This window comes from Gamsiella multidivaricata, assembly GCF_025024155.1.
Source record: "Gamsiella multidivaricata strain RSA 2152 chromosome Unknown BC939scaffold_75, whole genome shotgun sequence".
Classification (NCBI taxonomy): domain Eukaryota; kingdom Fungi; phylum Mortierellomycota; class Mortierellomycetes; order Mortierellales; family Mortierellaceae; genus Gamsiella; species Gamsiella multidivaricata.
The window spans coordinates 47,065-65,996 of record NW_026251783.1 but is presented as its reverse complement, the minus strand read 5'-3'; the positions used below and the strand labels follow the sequence as shown (position 1 = coordinate 65,996).

General features: G+C 51.4%; 3 protein-coding genes across 3 annotated transcripts, besides 1 other annotated feature; all 3 read left to right on the top strand.

Moving 5' to 3' along the window:
- Window positions 1-8,088: 8,088 nt before the first annotated feature.
- Window positions 8,089-8,373: a sequence feature (Protein overlapping with rRNA (BC939DRAFT_463093, KAI7818395.1) was converted to a misc_feature.).
- Window positions 8,374-8,774: 401 nt separating this feature from the next.
- On the top strand, window positions 8,775-11,198 carry BC939DRAFT_480394 (kinase-like domain-containing protein; the record flags this gene model as incomplete). Its single annotated transcript, XM_051558938.1, has 4 exons — window positions 8,775-8,899; window positions 9,278-9,310; window positions 9,410-9,479; window positions 9,858-11,198. 4 exons carry the CDS (start codon window positions 8,775-8,777, stop codon window positions 11,196-11,198), a joined length of 1,569 nt encoding a protein of 522 aa, XP_051408399.1.
- Window positions 11,199-12,658: 1,460 nt separating this feature from the next.
- BC939DRAFT_387369 (uncharacterized protein) lies at window positions 12,659-13,990 on the top strand (the record flags this gene model as incomplete). The annotated part of the gene is made up of 1 exon (XM_051551837.1): window positions 12,659-13,990. A coding segment is annotated over one exon (1,332 nt), but the record flags the coding sequence as incomplete, so codon positions are not given.
- A 1,046-nt stretch (window positions 13,991-15,036) lies between these two features.
- Window positions 15,037-17,256, top strand: BC939DRAFT_506578 (uncharacterized protein; the record flags this gene model as incomplete). The annotated part of the gene is made up of 3 exons (XM_051560800.1): window positions 15,037-15,252; window positions 15,373-16,342; window positions 16,406-17,256. The coding sequence occupies 3 exons, from the start codon at window positions 15,037-15,039 to the stop codon at window positions 17,254-17,256; spliced, it is 2,037 nt and encodes a 678-aa protein (XP_051408397.1).
- Between the last annotated feature and the right edge of the window lie 1,676 nt (window positions 17,257-18,932).

The window sequence follows — 18,932 nt, the reverse complement described above, 5'->3', positions numbered from 1 at the left end:
CTTTGGGCTCAAATGACGCATCGTAAACAGATATCCTAGATACAGACACTGACTTAAAAAGACTGGCCTTTCTTTGGAGAACGCGGTCAAATCGCTCGGCACCCACTCAGGAGCCAGTTAGCGGACATGGCCGCTACAATCATTTGTTGTCCATAAGAGAGATGCTCTGCGATGCATACATATTGTGCAGGTGCACCACCCATCTCCCCATGGAAGAAATTGACGCTGAGGATGCTGGCGGAGACGAGGGAGCCTCTTCGCCAGTCAGAGTCAAGAGAATAATAGAGACTGAGGCTGCTGAGCCCATCTCACTGGAGCCGACAAGAGGATAACATGGAGCGAATACCATGTGTTGTGCAGGCGCACACTATGTCGCATACTTCACCAGAGTCCAAAATGTACTTCATTAAAAGTGAGATGTGCACGTCCAGCACAGCATATCAAAATTCGTACCTAATCGATGTGGTGTGTGGATCCACATTCTAAACTCCTAAAACCTTAAATACCTCCAAACTTTTCCAATTGGTGCCGATATACAATGACATCCATGACTTGCTGTACGGAGCACCCTGTATCTCCTCTACCAGCAGACACTTTAGAGACGACGAGAGGCGAGCGGCCGCATCCTTCTCTCCTTGGTTGATGTGTATAGGCTTACATCAGAAAGAAGAGAAAGAGAGCTGGGGAGAGTACTCGCGTCTCTTCTCGTCTCGCTAGGCACATCCTGAACACGGCGGTATATTTGGCGCGAATTGTTTACTCTTTTTCCATCGCATGCCACTGCCCTTCAATGCGTCCCATGCATAATACCTGACACCAGCCGTTGGCACACATGCATTCCAACCCCAGAGTGGCGAGCTCGCGATAACACAGCTGCAGAGGCTGCTGAGACAGCAAGAGCACGTCTACCGCCATACTCCCAATCTTGTACCACAGAAAGGTGGGTCGATCTGCAGTGCAGAAGGATGATGTCTAGGGCGATTCAGGCTAGTGATTCTCACTGGTGAAATCCAGTGAACCGAAAGTTGATGTAGAAAATATAGGAGATTCGAATTCACCGATGATCTTTGTTTTCCTCTTCTTTGCATCCGAGAGCCCATTACATGTTACGCGAGGGCGAGGGAGTAATCTGACTGCAAGTTTGGCGAATGCTGCGACGATGGATGTGTGTCGTTGCACTCTTTTCCCCTCTTCTCCCACTTTCCCACTTTCCCACTTTCCCTTCTTCCCACATTCACCTTCCTTCAGTCCATCAAAAACTGTCTCATATCTCTCTCATCTTTTCTCGCTCTTCCGTCTGTCTCAAGTACGTCTCTGTTCCATCTCAATAAGCATAGTCCAGTGGCGACTCATCGGTAACAAAGACAGAGTTTATCTGCCAAAGCCCCACCCTTGAGTGTGCCTGAACAACCACAGTCGAGTCAAAAGTGCTAATGCATGTGCAATAGATAGTAATCCCTTCTCTCGTGGTCACAGGAATCTCTGCTAGAAGTGACGAGAGAAGCGAATATCATTCCATTCGACTACCTTATTCGTGTGCAGACCGTCTTGAACAAAGAATTGGAGTAGAGAACATTGCACAGGGACAGACCACCTCCTCGGCTGGTGAAAGGACTCGAGAAACAGACTCCTGTTGAGGTGAGGCACTGTTTCTTGTCACTCAATAGTAGCCTACAGGTATGTTTTAAGGTCATTAATCCTGCATGCTTCACGATGGGCAGTTGGTACCGCTGCTAGGCTGCTAGAAGGCGCGAAGAGGACAAATCGTCAGGACTACCTCTGCATCTAATCAAAGGAAACAAGAGTCGAATAGACGCTTCCGAGGTGGGGCGCCAAAACTTGGTAGAACAGCCACATATGATATTGTTCATGCAGCTGCTATGGATATTAATGTTTATTTTTACCATAGCTCATTCTGCTCCCACTGCGTCCGTAGTATACCAACCCATTGCGACTTATTGGTCCTCCATTGCGTTATTGAAGTGTTTGTCAAGTATAAGTACGTATACTGGCTACTCGCACAGGTATATTAATCGACCACAAGGTCACTAATATCGCCGTCATCTGCTCTATGACAATAGGAGAAACTCCCTCAGAGAAGCGACATGTTTGACAGAACTTTTTCGCCGCCACGAAAGGCTCTCTCGCCACAAAAGGAGTTGGAGCTTACCAAGGTTTACGTGGAGAATGCGCGCAAAGCCAAGGATCAGGAAATTGCTTTAGTGTTGTGCGAAGATGCGGAGGCCGCGTTATCTCGGATGAAAAGAGCTGTGAAAAGGACTCTTACAGCTCCTCTATCCGTCGAGGATCAAACCCTGTGCGATGGATTCGCCGGCGCCTGTCTCGAGCACGCCAACCTATTGGAGAGCTTAGGATATAGCGAAATGGCACAGGTCAGCTACAAGAGGGCAGAAAAGTGGGGGTAAGTGACAAGTACCTGCTCTCTACTTGTTCGCATTAGCCGGTTATATCGTATGTCGTACCTAATGCATCTCTCAATGTGTTGACTGTCCTCTGACTTCAACAGTCATGTGCGTCCTACAAAAGACCCAGGTCCTGTAATTTCCTCTGCCACCGATAGCGCCTGCCGCGACATGGCACGGGTTCCTGAGGATATCTTTCCCGATGACATGCGTCAGCCCACCGTCAAGATCGCGTTACCAGACGCAGATGAGCGACTCAGCGATACTTCCCAGCTCGCCTACTGTCTTGGCCTTCTGCAAGTGATGCCGTCACCCGAAGAGGTCTTTGAACCAGCCGCAGGAAATTGGGTGAAATCCACAGAAAAGAATGCAGAGGAGAAGGAGAGACTCAGGACGCTGGCGACAGATGTGGTCCGGGCATTCACTCGCGATGAGCTCAAGGATGCCAAGGCCGTTGCAGAAGTCGTATGCCTGGGCTCGGTTCTCGAGAAGGATGATTTTCAACGCTTACTCATGCTCTTTGTCAATGGTATCGAACAGTCCAGCCTACTGGATGTGCAGTCCCTCGAAGGGCTGGCGCAACTGATTCAAGGCGCTTCCCCGGGTTACCTCGATACTGATGACCTAGTTGCGATCTTACGTATCCTCAACATCCGCCTACAAGACACTCATAATCAGTCTCCGGCCCATATTTACCATTTGACACTCTCGGTGTCCAATGTCCTGGATGCTATGGCCGACACCAAGGTCTCAGATTTAAAGCGTGTAGAGCTGCACGAGCCACTCTCTGCCTATTTGAATGAGCTGCAAGGCAGCAGTGACCCTTACTTGGCGTATCAGGCTGCCTACGCCTTCCAAGCGCTGCAGTGCGTCCCAGACAACGAGTCACCCTGGCAAGCAACGGTGCGGCGCACAGGAATTGTTTTGAAGGGCGTCTCGGGGCTAGTTAGCGCTGTGAAAGGTCTGGACGTCAACGGCTTCATCACAGGACTCGGACATCTTCAGGAGGGACTGGGAGAGGTGATCCAGACAGCGAAAATCGGTTATGAAGGTGTGAGCGCACTGGTCGAGAGTGGACAAGGACTTTTGGAATCTCTCAAAGTCGGTCTCAGCTTCAACCGGAAACGCGCCTGGTATACAGCACTGCGCGGGACAGACACGCTGCTTCGGGACGGCCAACTTGCCAAGTTCAAAACCCTGGTCTGTGAAGCGCCTTGCCGGCGTGACCTAGCCTTTCAACTAGGAGTATGCCGGCGGCTGGGGGACCTTGCTGCCAGCCCACTGTGGGATATCGAGTCTCGCCAAGGCGCTGTTGCGTTTCTGGGCGAGATGTACCGAAACGATGTGGAGTGGGGCCAGCAAGCCCTCGTCAAGCAATGGATCCTTCACATTCTTATGCAGTTGGCTTCGACATTTGGCTCAGCTATGCCATGTATGTATGATGAACGGATACGCGAGAGGCTGTCGGCTTGTTATGAAGTATGGAGTTCACGGCCTAGCAGGTACTAATAGCTGTACTGTATTCTATTGTGATCTACGCGATACATGGTGTAGGTGTCGAATCTTTGTTGCAGGAGTTGGAATCCATTGGCGATGAGACGAGAAGGATCCTTTATCAGAAATGCCGAAAGGGAAATCGAAGCTTACACCCGCTGCAGGCCGCCTTGCCAACCGTCGCGTCTCGATCATTGCTTGATCTTGTTCAGAACAAGCCCGATGTTGAAGCCGACCTGAGACGACTAAGAAAGCAACGATTGAAGGAACGAGGCGAAGCCGTGTACATCCCCCCTCAAGCCAAGGCTAACCTGCAAGCGTCCGATGACAAGCTGTTCGACTTGACAAAAGAAGTTGAAGGCTTCCTGAGAAGCGACCATAAGGTGATGCTCCTGCTGGGCGATTCGGGTGGGGGCAAGTCGACCTTTAACCGGCAGCTCGAGTGCGACTTGTGGGATACCTATAAGAAAAAGGACGGCAGAATTCCGCTCTTTATCAGCTTGCCTGCAATTGACAAGCCAGAACAGGATCTGATCGCCAAACATCTACGGAAAGCAGAGTTTACCGAGCCCCAGATCCGAGAGCTGAAAGACCACCGCAAATTCATCTTGATTTGTGACGGGTATGATGAGAGCCAGCAGACACACAACCTGTACAGGAGCAACAGACTGAACCAGGTGGGAGGATGGAGCGCTCAGATGGTCATTAGCTGCCGCAGCGAGTACCTTGGCCTTGATTATCGGGATCGATTCCAGCCAGCAGATCATAACCATCAAGCAGAGCCAGCATTTCAAGAGGCGGTCATTGCGCCATTCTCTATGGATCAAATTCAAGAATACATAAGGAAATATGTGTCCGCGACGAGGCCGCTCTGGCAGGTGACGGACTACTTGAATGCTCTTAATCTGATTCCCAGCTTGCAAGACCTGGTCAAGAACCCCTTTATGTTGACGCTGTCCCTGGAGGTACTGCCGCGCATAGTGGACCTAGGACAAGACCTCTCGGCTGTCCGGGTCACTAGAGTCGCGTTGTATGACCAGTTTGTGGAGCAATGGTTGGAACGAGGCAAGAAGCGGCTCGTTGAGAAGAAGGACTTGAGCTATCAAGAGAAGAAGGTGTTCGAGAACTTGTCCGATGATGGTTTTGCGCAGAACGGAGTTGCCTTTCTGAAAGCGTTAGCGGCAGCGATGTACAGAGAGCAAGCGGGCAATCCGGTGGTCGAGTACTCGCCCTTTCGTGATCAAGGGACATGGAAAGAAAGCTTCTTTAGCCGGGAGAACGAGAAGCAGCAGCTCTTGCGTGAGGCATGTCCTCTAACGCGCAGTGGCAATCAGTACCGGTTTATCCATAAATCGCTGTTGGAATACTGCTTGGCCCGTGCGGTGTTTGAGCCGCGAGATGGAGAGAACGCGAGTCGCGCGGCCTTACCTCAAGCCCTGCCACGTCGGGGGAGCGTCCATTCCGTCATGAGCTTCGAAGACCAGGCTACTGTAGAGGAACCCGTGGCATCCACTGCACAGGCCGTGCTCGATTCGCCCCTGGCACGGAGAAGCTTTGTGGGCGAACCGTCGATCCTGCAATTCTTGGCAGAGCGTGTCCAACAGGAACCTCTCTTCAAGCAGCAGCTGCTTGCAACGATCGAATACTCCAAAATCAACAAAGAGGCACGCAAGGCGGCTGCCAATGCGATCACGATATTGGTCAGAGCCGGGATCCTGTTTAACGGCGCAGATCTGAAAGGCATCCGGATTCCAGGAGCGGACCTGAGCGGGGGCCAATTCGATTCTGCTCAGCTGCAGGGGGCAGATTTGAGAAAAGTCAATCTTCGGAATATTTGGCTGCGACAGGCCAATTTGAGCAACGCACAGATGTCGGGCGTGCAATTTGGCGAATGGCCGTACCTCTTAGAAGATAGTGAGGTGAATTCTTGCGCTTATTCGCCAGATGGGAAGTTCTGTGCTGTAGGTCTCAGAGGCGGGGCGATCAGCGTGTATGACACTTCGACTTGGGCAAAAGCCCACACCTTGCTTGGTCATACCGACTCAGTTGAGAGCGTGATGTATTCGCCCAGCGGCCAGCAGATCGTCTCGTGCAGTGGCGACAGGACGGTGCGACTGTGGGATGCGCAAACCGGTGCACCCGGTCCCATCTTAAGCGGTCATACTGACTGCGTTATGGGCGTGGCGTATTCGCCCAGCGGCCAGCAGATCGCTTCGGGAGGTTGGGATTGCACGGTGCGACTGTGGGATGCGCGAACCGGTGCACCCGGTCCCATCTTAAGCGGCCATAACTTTTATGTTACGAGTGTGGTGTATTCGCCCAGTGGTCAGCAGATCGCCTCGGGCAGTATGGATTGCACGGTGCGACTGTGGGATGCGCAAACCGGTGCACCTGGTCCCATCTTAAGCGGTCATACCCACTTTGTTACGAGTGTGGTGTATTCGCCGAGCGGCCAGCAGATCGCCTCGGGAAGTCACGACAACACGGTTCGACTGTGGGACGTGCAAACCGGTGCACCTGGTCCCATCTTAAGCGGCCATACCCACTATGTAAACAGCGTGGTGTATTCGCCCAGCGGCCAGCAGCTCGCCTCGGGAAGTCGGGATAGGACGGTGCGACTGTGGGACATGCAGACCGGTGCACCTGGTCCCATTTTAAGCGGCCATACCTCCTTTGTTACTAGCGTGGTGTATTCGCCCAGCGGCCAGCAGATCGCCTCGGGAAGTCGGGATTATATGGTACGACTGTGGGATGCGCAAACCGGTGCACCCGGTCCCATTTTAAGCGGCCATATATCCATTGTTATGAGCGTGGTGTATTCGCCCAATGGCCAGCAAATCGCCTCGGGAAGTCGGGACGAGACGGTGCGACTGTGGGATGCGCAAACCGGCGCACCTGGTCCCATCTTAAGCGGTCATACCTCCTTTGTCACTAGCGTGGTGTATTCGCCCAGTGGCCAGCAGATCGCCTCGGGAAGTCACGACAACACGGTTCGACTGTGGGACGCGCAAACCAGTGCGCCAGGTCCCATCTTAAGCGGCCATACAAGCCAGGTCATGAGCGTGGTATATTCGCCCAATGGCCAGCAAATCGCCTCGTGCAGTGACGACAGGACGGTGCGACTGTGGGATGCACAAACCGGTGCACCCGGTCCCATCTTAAGTGGCCATACCGACAATGTTTGGAGCGCGGCGTATTCACCCAGTGGCCAGCAAGTCGCCTCGGGAAGTCACGACAACACGGTTCGACTGTGGGACGTGCAAACCGGTGCACCCGGTCCCATCTTAAACGGCCATACCCACTATGTAAACAGCGTGGTGTATTCGCCCAGCGGCCAGCAGCTCGCCTCGGGAAGTCGGGACGAGACAGTGCGACTGTGGGACGTGCAAACCGGTGCACCCGGTCCCATCTTAAGCGGCCATACCGACAATGTTTGGAGCGTGGTGTATTCACCCAGCGGCCAGCAGATCGCCACAGGCAGTTACGACAACACGGTGCGACTGTGGGATGCGCAAACCGGTGCACCCGGTCCCATCTTAAGCAGCCATACCCGCTATATAATCAGAGTGGTGTATTCGCCCAGCGGCCAGCAGATCGCCTCGGGCAGTGGCGACAACACAGTGCGGCTGTGGGATGTAAATTCGGGTCAATGTTTGGCAGTTGTTGATTTCCATGGATACATCACAAGCATAGCCTGGAGCCCTACTCCAAACGGCACCTATTTCGCAACCGGCTGTTGGGATAAGTCTGTCCGCATATGGCAGGTCATTGAAGAGGAGGGTCGCTGTCAGGTAGGCCTGCATTGGAGTTCGATGCATGACAGACTTACCGTATCAAATACCTCTATCCAAGACGTCCAAGGCTTAAGCAGGATAAATATGCGGCTATTAGAGCAACGCGGTACTGTGGGCAAGCCGATTCCACCTTTGGGCTTCCGCGAGGCAAGCAAAAAGCTAATTACCATGGTATCCGTGGCGCATAAACTCAAGGTGCCGTCAAATCACAGTATGATGGATATCGCTGCCACGGCCGATTCTCTCACTGTACAGTCAGCAGAGCCGGTCGACTCGGCATTGCCAATCTTTTAGCGCATGGATTGCGCTTTTTGGAGACAATATACAGAGCAGTCTTTGTCCATGACAAGTTCACAAATTAAAAGCGGTAGTCAAGATCACAAATTGAAGCACTCAATGGGTTTGAAAAACCAAAGAGCGGGAGCGAAAGCGGTGAACATTGAAGAGATTAAAGCCAGGGTATGGGGTATTGTGCGCCCGTAAATGTTGACCATGGCAGCCCGCTGTCTCAAGTAATACGCGTAAGAGAAACATAACTCTTTCGATTCTAAACAATCCCTTCGCGGAGTATCGTCCCAACTCCCTTCACCGACCTTAGCCAATATCACCAGCACCACCGCTGCGACCAACACCAGATCTACAGCCAACAACGCACTCGCCATACTGAAGCAGGATTCAGTAAGCGTTGGATTGTGCACTCACAAATAGGGAGCGTGGGCTGGGTTTAGACCGCCGTGGGACAGGTTAGGTGATTGAATTTAGTACGAGAGGAACCGTTCATTCGGATAACTGGTGTTTGGGCCTGCCTGAGCAGGCAATGGCCCGCAGCTATCATCCGTTAGATTATGGCTGAACGTCTCAAAGTCAGAATGATGCTGAAGCGGCGAGGAAGGATGAGCAAGGAGCATTGCTGTTAGAGTTCGGTGAACTGTAGTGAAATCCGGTGAATATTTCTTCACCGGTGAAAAGATCTCAAAAAAATTGTTCACCGCGGTTAACCGTTCACCGGTGAAAATCACTCCAAATTCAGCTGCCTTACGCTCAACATGAAAGGACGAAAAGGATGCATGAACTCTTTATAGGCAGTGGTGAACAGAGCCGTATTTTCGGCCATTTGCTCTTATTGTCTGCACAGGACATCTCGGCGTACGCTTTTCACCGGCCCCACGACACCATGGAAGATCCAACGTGAGCAAAGACTGGAGGGGACTCCGACTCAAGGCAGACAGCAACGCAAGATCATGTAGTCCCTGCCCACCATCGGTTAACAATTTTACACAATAGAATGTAATCTTCCCTTTGGCTAGACAAAACATGCGACATTCATGCATCTGCTGCTCATGTAAAAAGAAGACGGCTTCGCCATCATCTTTCCCACTATTGCTCGGGTTTGATAATAGACAAAGGGCTGCACGAAATGGATCTTTCTTTCTTGTTTCCCCCTCCCCCTTCCCAAGTTCTCTTGCACCCCACCAATTCCTCCCGAACACATACCCACTCTGTACTTTCACCCAAAAGCGCATTCACACACACATAGCGCTCTCGTACTGCACACTTTTGGTCGAGCATTCTTATTCACCCACGCTTCTTTTCCACAAAGTAAGTCGCTGGACAAGGTAAAAACATCTGCTCTGTGACCCACCGCTGGCACTGCGCGTCCGCTAACGCAAGCTATGTGTCTATCTATGATGTCACTAGGTTTCCATACCCTGCTCGTGCCACCTTCAGCACCCCTGCCCAACTTGCTGCTCCTGAACAAACTACATCAGTAGGTGCTCTCTATTCTGCTGCCAGACCCGTTCCTTATCTTCTAAGGATTTATCCCATGGACCGCACATGAATACTCTCGAGTGGCCTGCTAACTGGCACATTTACATCCACTTTTAGGACGACTAGACCGGGCTAAGCAGAAATGCCCGAGACTCCAGCAACCCACCCTCCCGAGTCGTGGGGCAGACTAGGCGAGATCCCGCTTCCTACACCCGAGACCCACATCGGGAATGGGGCATTTGGCGAGGTCTACTGGTGCAACAGGCATGGGACCAAGATGGCCGTGAAGAGGATGCGGGTCGCAGCTGGCGATGCCGCCGACATCAAGAGAGAGACAGATATTGTATCTCAGCTCACACACAGGCATATCATCCAGTGCTATGGCGTGGAGCGGGATAACAACTATGTGTACATCATCACGGACTATGCTGAAGGCGGCAACCTCACGGAGGCCTTGCCAAAGCTGGACTGGGAAAGCAAGCGGAGAATCGTGGCCGAAGTTGCCCAAGGTCTGGCGTACCTTCACAGCAAGGGTATCGTGCACAGAGACATCAAGGAGGAGAACATCTTGCTGACGAAGCACTGGCAGGTCAAGCTGTGCGACTTTGGTCTGGCCAATGTCATGGCCTCGGCTACTCAGGTGTCTTCATTCAAAGCAAAAGGGACCCCAGGGTATATTGCACCAGAGTTGATTAATACCAACCCCAAATACTCGACCAAGTCCGATATCTTTGCACTCGGCATCATTATGGGAAAAATGGTGGAGAAAGATGCACCTTCGGACTTCACAACGCTCATGAAAAGGTGTCTCGACAACGATCCAGAAAAGAGGCCGACCGCAAGCGACATCGTGGATGGGTTGCAGGTTGTGGCCACAGTTCGCAGCGACGCTGGTGGAGATAGTGCGGCTGAGACAGCACATAGCCTATCGGCGAACGACGAATACGATCTGGGGATAAAGTTCTACGACGGAGACGGAGTCGATGTCAATCGAGCCGAGGCCGCAGAGCGATTCCGGAGGGCAGCGAATATGGGGCTCGCGAAAGCCCAGCACCAGCTGGCCACGATGTACAGCAATGGGGACGGCGTGCTGCGGGACATGGCCAAAGCCATAGGATGGTTCCAGAAGGCAGCTAAACAAGAATACGCCCCAGCTCAGTCGGACCTTGGCTTTTTGTATCTTTTTGGTGGAAAGGGTGATTCCAAGCAGGGCTCTGAGCTTATTATGGCAGCAGCTAGTCAATCGCATGCCGCTGCTTTGGTAGACCTAGGCTTTATGTTGGAAACGGGACTTGGTGGGTGCCAGGACCATGAAAGCGCTAGGAGATTTTACCTCATGGCGGCAGAACTAGGAGATGCGGAAGCACAAACGATACTTGGATCATTATATATGGAGGAAGAAAATTATGCCAAGGCTATAGAATGGTTGTCAAAGGCTACAGAAAAGGGATATGCACCTGCACAATGCAACATGGGTACTCTCTATCATCGAGGTCAAGGCGTTACTAAGAACGACTCTGTGGCCGCGGGATGGTTTGAGAAGGCCGCTGATCAAGGGAACCCGGCTGCGCAGTGCCGGTTGGGTGCAATGTATATCCGCGGAAAGGGCGTTCTCAGAAGAAACGCGTCAAAGGGCCTTAGGCTGCTTCATAAAGCTGCCGAGCAGGGTTCTGCGGAGGCGCAAACTGCACTGGGGGCCTACGGCGTATCTTTATAAAAATACCCTCATGGTATTGCACAGCATATCCAAGCACAACATTAAAATTGAGATGAGCCTATTTTCAAATGATTTTTTTTTTTCTCATTGCCGAGGGCGAAGTCAGAGATGAAGTTTTCCAGGGATGGGTTTGGGTTTCAGGAATAGGCACGAGTTCCGTCTTTTCCCTTCATCTGTTACTCTCTCTTTTTTCTTTTTCCCCATCTTTTTTTGGCACTTTGCACACCACCTCCCTAAGCACTTTCATCTGCATTACCCACAGTAAATAACTCTTGCCGACAACGTAAGTTTGGTAATTTGATGACTTGCTGGAGATATCGCTGAGCAGGGAACTCCTTGGCTTAACATCTGTCCAACACCCCTTGTCTACCCACCTACGTTCCCCAATCCTAACTCATTATATACCATCTCCCTTGTCAGACCACCAAATCTCTCTCCACAAGATGGAGGACATCATATTGGGAGAGAAGATAGGCCATGGAGGACAGGCAGAGACATTCAGGGCCAAGTATGGGATACAGGATATGGTGGTCAAGAGGTTCCTGGACCCCGAGCATGAGGACTGCAGGCGTGAGGTGGCCATCTTCAAGCAGGTTTTCAACCGACACATTGTCCAGTTCTACCATGCGAAGGGAGACATGCTCGTCATGGAGTACCTCGAAGGCGGCAGTCTGTCACACGCCATCTCAAGCGGCTTGGGGTGGGAAGCCAAAAATCGGATCGCGAAGCAAGTCTCACTTGGTCTGGCGTATCTCCACAGCTTGGAGATCATCCACTGCGACATCAAGAGCGCCAATATCCTCCTCGACCAGTACGGAGATGCCAAGATATGCGACTTTGGAAAGGCACGGATGATCGGCCAGGGCGGTGAGGGCGGTGAGGGCGGTGGGGGCGGCACACTCGCATGGATGGCACCCGAGTTGTTCCAGGACCCGCCCCAGTACTCGTCCAAGTCCGATGTCTACGCTCTAGGGATGGTCATGTGGGAGATGGCTGCTAAATGCACAAAGCCGTACAAAGGACACATGCCCGACACCATGATCGTTTGCATTACGAAGGGCTGCACAGAGGTCATTCCAGACGGAACGCTCAAGGAATATGCGGACTGCATCCGTGATTGCTGGAAGCAAGACCCGGAGGAGAGACCAGCAGCCAAGGATGTGCTTCCGGATGTGCCTGACACACCCCAGGATAACGCCGTCGGTGATCTTAAAATCCCGCAAGAGGACGTGGACAAGGACAAGAATTTGCGGTATCTGATGAGAGGTGTGAGGCGAGGCGAAGCAGAGGCATGCTACAGTGTAGGATTCGTATATTTAAGCGGCAAAAATGTGACTCAAAACTACGCCACCGCCAGAGACTTCTTTCTAAAGGCCAATGAGAAGAACTATGCACCAGCCCAGGTCAATCTCGGCCATTTGTACTACTATGGCCATGGTGTGGAACCGGACTATAGCAAGGCCATGGAATGGTACCTCAAAGCCAGCGGCAGTGGATCGGCAGATGTCAAGTATGATATCGGTCGTATGTATCATCATGGGGTCGGCGTCCAACAGGACTACTCTAAAGCAATGGAGTGGTACCTCAAAGCAAGCGACGGTGGGGTACTAGCAGCCAACGGCACCATCGGTCACATGTACCGCAATGGTCTCGGGGTGGAGCAAAACTACACCAAGGCTATGGAGTGGTTTCTCAAAGCAAGTGAAGGAGGGGATATAGACGCCAGGTACAACATTGGACGTATGTACCACCGTGGCCTTGGGGCGAAACAGGACTACGCCAAGGCTATGGAATGGTATCTTAAAGCAAGGAAAGGCAAGTTGGCGAGAGCTACGAACAATATCGGTTATATGTACTTCCACGGCCATGGCGTGCAGCAGGACTATGATAAGGCTATGGAGTGGTATCGCGAGGCGAGCACTGCTGGAGACCCAGAAGCCGGGTGCAACATCGGCCTCATGTATTCCCGTGGCCGCGGCGTTGAGCAGGACTATACTAAGGCTATGGAGTGGTACGTCAAGGCAAGCGATGATGGGTCGGCGATTGCCAGGAACAAGGTCGGCCTCATGTATTTCAATGGCCTCGGTGTCAAGCAGGACTTTGGCAAAGCCATGGAGTGGTATCTCAAGGCAAGCGAGGGCGGAAATATAGAGGCAAAGTACAATGTTGGCCTCATGTATTACCATGGCCTCGGTATTGAGCAAGATTGTGCTGAAGCTATGAAGTGGTTCCTTAAGGCTGGCAATGGTGGAGTGCCGATGGCCAAATTTCACGTCGGTAACCTGTATTATCATGGCCTCGGCGCGGAGCAGGATTATACTGAGGCTATGGAGTGGTACGTCAAGGCAAGCAACAGTGGTGTGGCAGCAGCCATGAACAAAGTCGGTCTCATGTACGAACAAGGCATCGGTGTGAAACAGGACTACATCAAGGCTATGGAGTGGTACGCAAAGGCAAGTGGTGGTGGTGCGGCGGGTGCCAAGTTTAGCATCGGCAGAATGCACCATCATGGCATTGGCGTCAAACAAGACTATGGCGAAGCTATGGAGTGGTACCTCTTGGCAGCCGACGAAGAAGACACGGATGCCATATACAGCGTCGGCATCATTTACTACAATGGCCTCGGGATAGACCAGGACTACGGTAGGGCGAAGAAATGGTTCCTCAAGGCAGACGAAGGCGGACATATCCAGGCCCTGTACCCCCTTGGCAACATGTACGCCAACGGACTGGGAATGAAGAAAGATTTGCTGATGGCCATCGAGTGCTATCAGAGGGCATGTCAGGAGGGTCAGGATGATGATGGCGTCGAGTTCGATGAGGACGACGAACGGACCCATGCGATGGCTGTCGAGTGGTCTATGAAGGCATCTGCGGATGGGTTTCTCCCAGCATATCATCTGCTGGCTGACGCATACTTCAACGGGTTCGTTGTCAGCAAGGTCGGCTCCGATGCAGAGAAATGGGCCCGCAAAGCGGTCGATGAAGCCGAGTCTTGGGCAAAGACAGAGGCAGGGCGGGAGTTCTGCGAAACAGGAGGCACCAACGCGCTCAAACGCGCGGTGAAATGTTGCAGCGGCATCCTAGAGAAATTGGATAAGCTGCGGGAGAGCACAGATGCAAAGGAAGAATAGGTGTTGAAGCATCTCTGAATAGGCCTTGGAGCTCGCTAGCCAAAGGATTGGTGCTCTCTGGGCTATTGCATGGGTCAAGCGTGGGTAGCCCTGGCTCTTCCCAGTCCTAGATAGCATAATAAACCGATACCTTTGTGCAAAGATAATGACGCTTTAGCTGAGAAGACCGACCTCTCTGAATTGGCGAGTATGGCTGTTTCCGGAGGACGCGGTCAAGTCAGAGCGCCGTTGGCGGGTTACAATCATTTGTTGTCTATAAGAGAGATACTCTGCGATGCATACATATTGTCCAGATGCACCACCCATCTCACTGGAGCTGACACGAGGGTAACATGGAACGAATATCGTGTGCTGTGCAGGCGCACACAATGTCGCATATTTCACCAGAGTCCAATATGTACTTCATTAAAAGTGGGCTGTGCACGTCCAGCACAGCCAGCATATCCACACTCTAAACTCCTAAAACCTTAAATAGACTTTGTTCTCCACTGACACGGTGATGAGAGCGTTCAGGAGAGAAAGAAAGAATATCTGCGGGCGCAGGTGGGCGAGGCGGTTTCGCTCTCTTCTACTGACTCGTCGTCTCTCATCTCTCCATCTAATTCACATGCCATTCACCGTTGACATATCATCTGAATCGTCTCTTTCACACTTGACATTCCTCCACACTTCTCATTTATTCCCATCTCCACTCACCTCGCATCATGGACGAATCGCCAGTCCTTCGAGTCACTTGCATTCCAGAAATCATCCACCTCATTAGTGTCCATCTCCATCCTCAACATCTCGTCTGCGCGGTCCAAGTCTCCAAGGTCTTCCACAAGGCGTTTTTACCTTACCGCTGGCAAATCCTCGATACGACCGCCCGAAGACAGGGACAAGACGATTTTACATGTTTCCCTAGCAATCCCAGTCCAGAGGTCACGGCCGCTCTGCTCCGATAGGGTGCCCGTTTTGCTCGAGAGGTCACCTTGCATGAGTTCTGTGTACGGCTCTACTACCTCCTTTTACGGGACGAAGCAGGTTGTCACCAACCTCAGACGCTCTCGCACCAAAAGCTGTGTACAGGATCCTTGAATGGGTCTTTTGGTCTTCATCATCTCTGGCGAGACTATGACGAGATCAAGAACAGACCCCACGAAGACACTCACGCTCTTCAAAATTGCTTCATGGGATTCATAACCAACATGCTCGACTACGATTCAAGATTCATGGTCGTGCTACTCGCCCAGAGAAACCATCATAGCTTGCAACGCCTCGAGTTGAAGGATCTTGACGGGGAGAGGAGGGATGAATGCTTTCATGGATTTTTGTTTCGATTTCTCAACCTCTTGCCCACGCTGGACAGACTACGCGCTTTAAAGATTGGGTCGATGCCGTTGCACTTTGTCGTGGAGGTGTTTATTCATCTACCAGATCAAGTCGAGGACCTTTCCTTGGAAGCCGACTATGAATACGAGCGAGAAGATGCTTCGGAGGACAGAGACGATTCAGAGGACGGAGACCACTCGGAGGATGGAGACTACTCAGAGGATGAAAACTACTCAGAGGATGAAAACTACTCGGAGGACGGAGGCCATTCGTGGTATGGAGATGGCTCGGATGATGGTTGGGGGAACGATCGACAATACAAAGGACACCCATTTGGGTGCAACTATGATCTTTATGAGGCATGGGTACGATCATACTGTAAAGGAGCCGGCTTTGACGGTTCTGATGACACCGCCGGGCCGCCTCAACGCTTGCGTCAAGGCCCAAAAAGAGATGACCGTCCACCCTACGTGCTTGGACGGTTGATGGCCACAATGTCGGACAGGACGCGTTTGAGGACGTTGAAGCTCTTTGGATGGTTCCCTTCTGGTATTCCCTGGGTCCTTTTAGAGATGTTACGACACTCACCCAACCTAACCTCACTCGGTCTCCCAACCATGACCGATATTAAAGAGGGCGATTGGGATGCGTTTTTGAACCAGCTTTTGCGGCTTCAAGATCTTCACCACCTGGATATGAGTCGAATGCAGCTCTATTCCATTGAGGCATACACGCGACTCCTTTAACAGCTTGCGCCTGTAGGACAACATAACCGACAAACACAGCAACAGCAACAGCAACAGAAGCAGCTATCGACCGAGTCAATGGCGATCGATCGCGTCCAAGCTCGAGACTTTTCGCCATCAAAAGTAGCAAGGGTACGGTCATTTAGAATGCCTGAGGAAGTGAAATTTTCATTGAGTTTTCAATCCGCATGGGCATTGTATCTCCCGACTTTGGAAGGCTTCCTCGCTCGAGGATTTACGGAAACCATTACCGGACGCCAAGTTGTGGTTATGTTGAAGACCTGTCCACGACTGAAAACCATGGTGGCCAACAGCAAATACTCTGGTGGAGGGACTAAAGTATGTTGGCGCAATTTCGTTCGAGGTCGACCCACGGAAGCCAACCTACCATCGGACTCTCAGCTGCTGAACACGACGTGGCCATGCGCTGAAACACTGACTGTGCTCTCCATCTTCCTTAAGGTTGGTTCTACAATGGTGTCGGAAGAGGATTCGTTGCAGACTGCCGAGAGGGTCTTTCAACGACTAGGACAGTTCAAGGTCTTGGAGGACCTGTCAGTCGGGTGCAATCACAAGCCTGTGGGTTATAAAAGGCATTCGGGCGCTTATAGGATCGAGGTCTCGTTAAATTGGACGTTTGGACATGGACTGGGCCATCTCTACTTACTCCGAAGGCTCCGACGCGTAGATCTTGAACGGTTGTGGCGGCACAATGTCACTCGGGAGGAGTTGGAGTGGATGGTCAAATCCTGGCCGAACTTGGAGCCTTTGACGGGTCTTGCTTGGCATGGAGACAAAAAACCGACGAGATTACACAACAAGGATTTGCAGTGGATTAAGCGTCAGTTGACTGGACCATGTAACTGAATATAAGAGAAAGGATTTTTCATTCTTCCATGCTGAGGGCGATACTGTACGCGACAATAGTCTAGTAGTCTAGACAAATATAAGTGACGAAAGACTTGTCTGCCCTTTGATGTTGCCCTGCCCTGGTCAGTATCGACAAATGGGGTTTGACTTTGATCCCTGGTCGATTCTTTGATGACTTCCAATGTAGTGGACGTGATGTTTCTCCACGCTTTTGGAATCGATGTCGTCGAACTTGGTGCCCCGCCTTTGCTCGTCCAGTTTCTGAATTTGAAAAAGTGGTCTACATTCGATGACTGCTTGCCATCAGTATTTTCCTTCTCAAGCTGTCAAAGAAAGCGCGTCTAGGTGGTGCCCACACCTGAGGAGAACCACCTGTCTTTCCCATATGCTCACGTCTCTCCGGAGTTTGTCCTGGCAATATTACGGGTCAACTACCTAAAAGAGCCTTATTGCGCGTACACTGTGGGATGGATTCTACGATGAATGTAACAACAATAGCGTTTTCGACACTTTTGATCCCTTCAGACCTCAGGCTGGACTCTACAATCGTTACCTCGTTCCTGCAGCGGATTTCAAGTTCTTCAGTTGCCTCTCGCTGCCGGATCCCACAGTTGGATAACAGAGATAAGATTGACGGCGCTATCGCGAAAATGAGAAGAAGGAAAAAAAGCGCAAGGTGTCGAAACCTCTACCCGAGCTCCATGCAGAAGAGGATCAATTGATCGAGGCAAGGGTGGCATGGCATTTGATACAGTTTGATGCCCAGCACACAGTATGGCTAGGTAGCAAGTTGTGTTGAGTATAGGGTGATTATCTCTAATGCTCATGGTTATATATCTTTATTTGTAGAGCAGAATACATGCTAGGATAGCAGCATGCAAGCGTTCAGTATCATTTGGTGGTGGTGTGATATAGGATCTGCAGGATTAAGGTCCGACGGAGTATGTGAGACGGAAAGCTGAATGTGGTTATCATCAATGAAAGATAACAGGCTAGTAAGGAGCTAATTGATATGTGAGTGCCTAACAGGGTGTGCTATACAGCGGTTGATCAAGGCAAGGTACACGCTCTGATGATCGCAACGGAGACGAATATGATTGTTCAATGGTGCGACATCCCTAATAGCTAGCTGAGCAGCGTAAAACTCTGACGCATAGCTTGAATATTGAAAAGCTCCATGGAATAGAAAACGGTTTCTAACGGCCGGTAGTATCAATCCATGCCCCATAAAGGAGTGAAGCGTCAGAGAAAAACTCCGATAGTGACAGAGTTCGAATATGGGCTTGACACGAAGGCCGAAACACGAAAGGTTGCCTGAAGTAACAATCAAAGTGATATGCCGCCGTCGTGATTAGAAGTGCGCTGAAATAAAACAATCTTCAGCTCCACTATTTCATCACTATGCCCTGCATGCTCCTGTGGGATAGAAGAAGACCCCATTTTGGAAGGAGCAGGAGCGAGCGAGAATGGGTGGATTGCAATATGAAAGTCGCGTGAAACACAACAAAACAAGGAACGGAGATGCAGAAAAGTAAATAGCGATATCGATGACAATGATGGTGATGAAGATGAAGACTTGACCCCCCTCTGCTCAGCACAGACAACTAGCGCGAACAGGTATTGAGCAAAAACGACTCATAATCATGGCCTCAGCTTTACAATTACAGCGATAC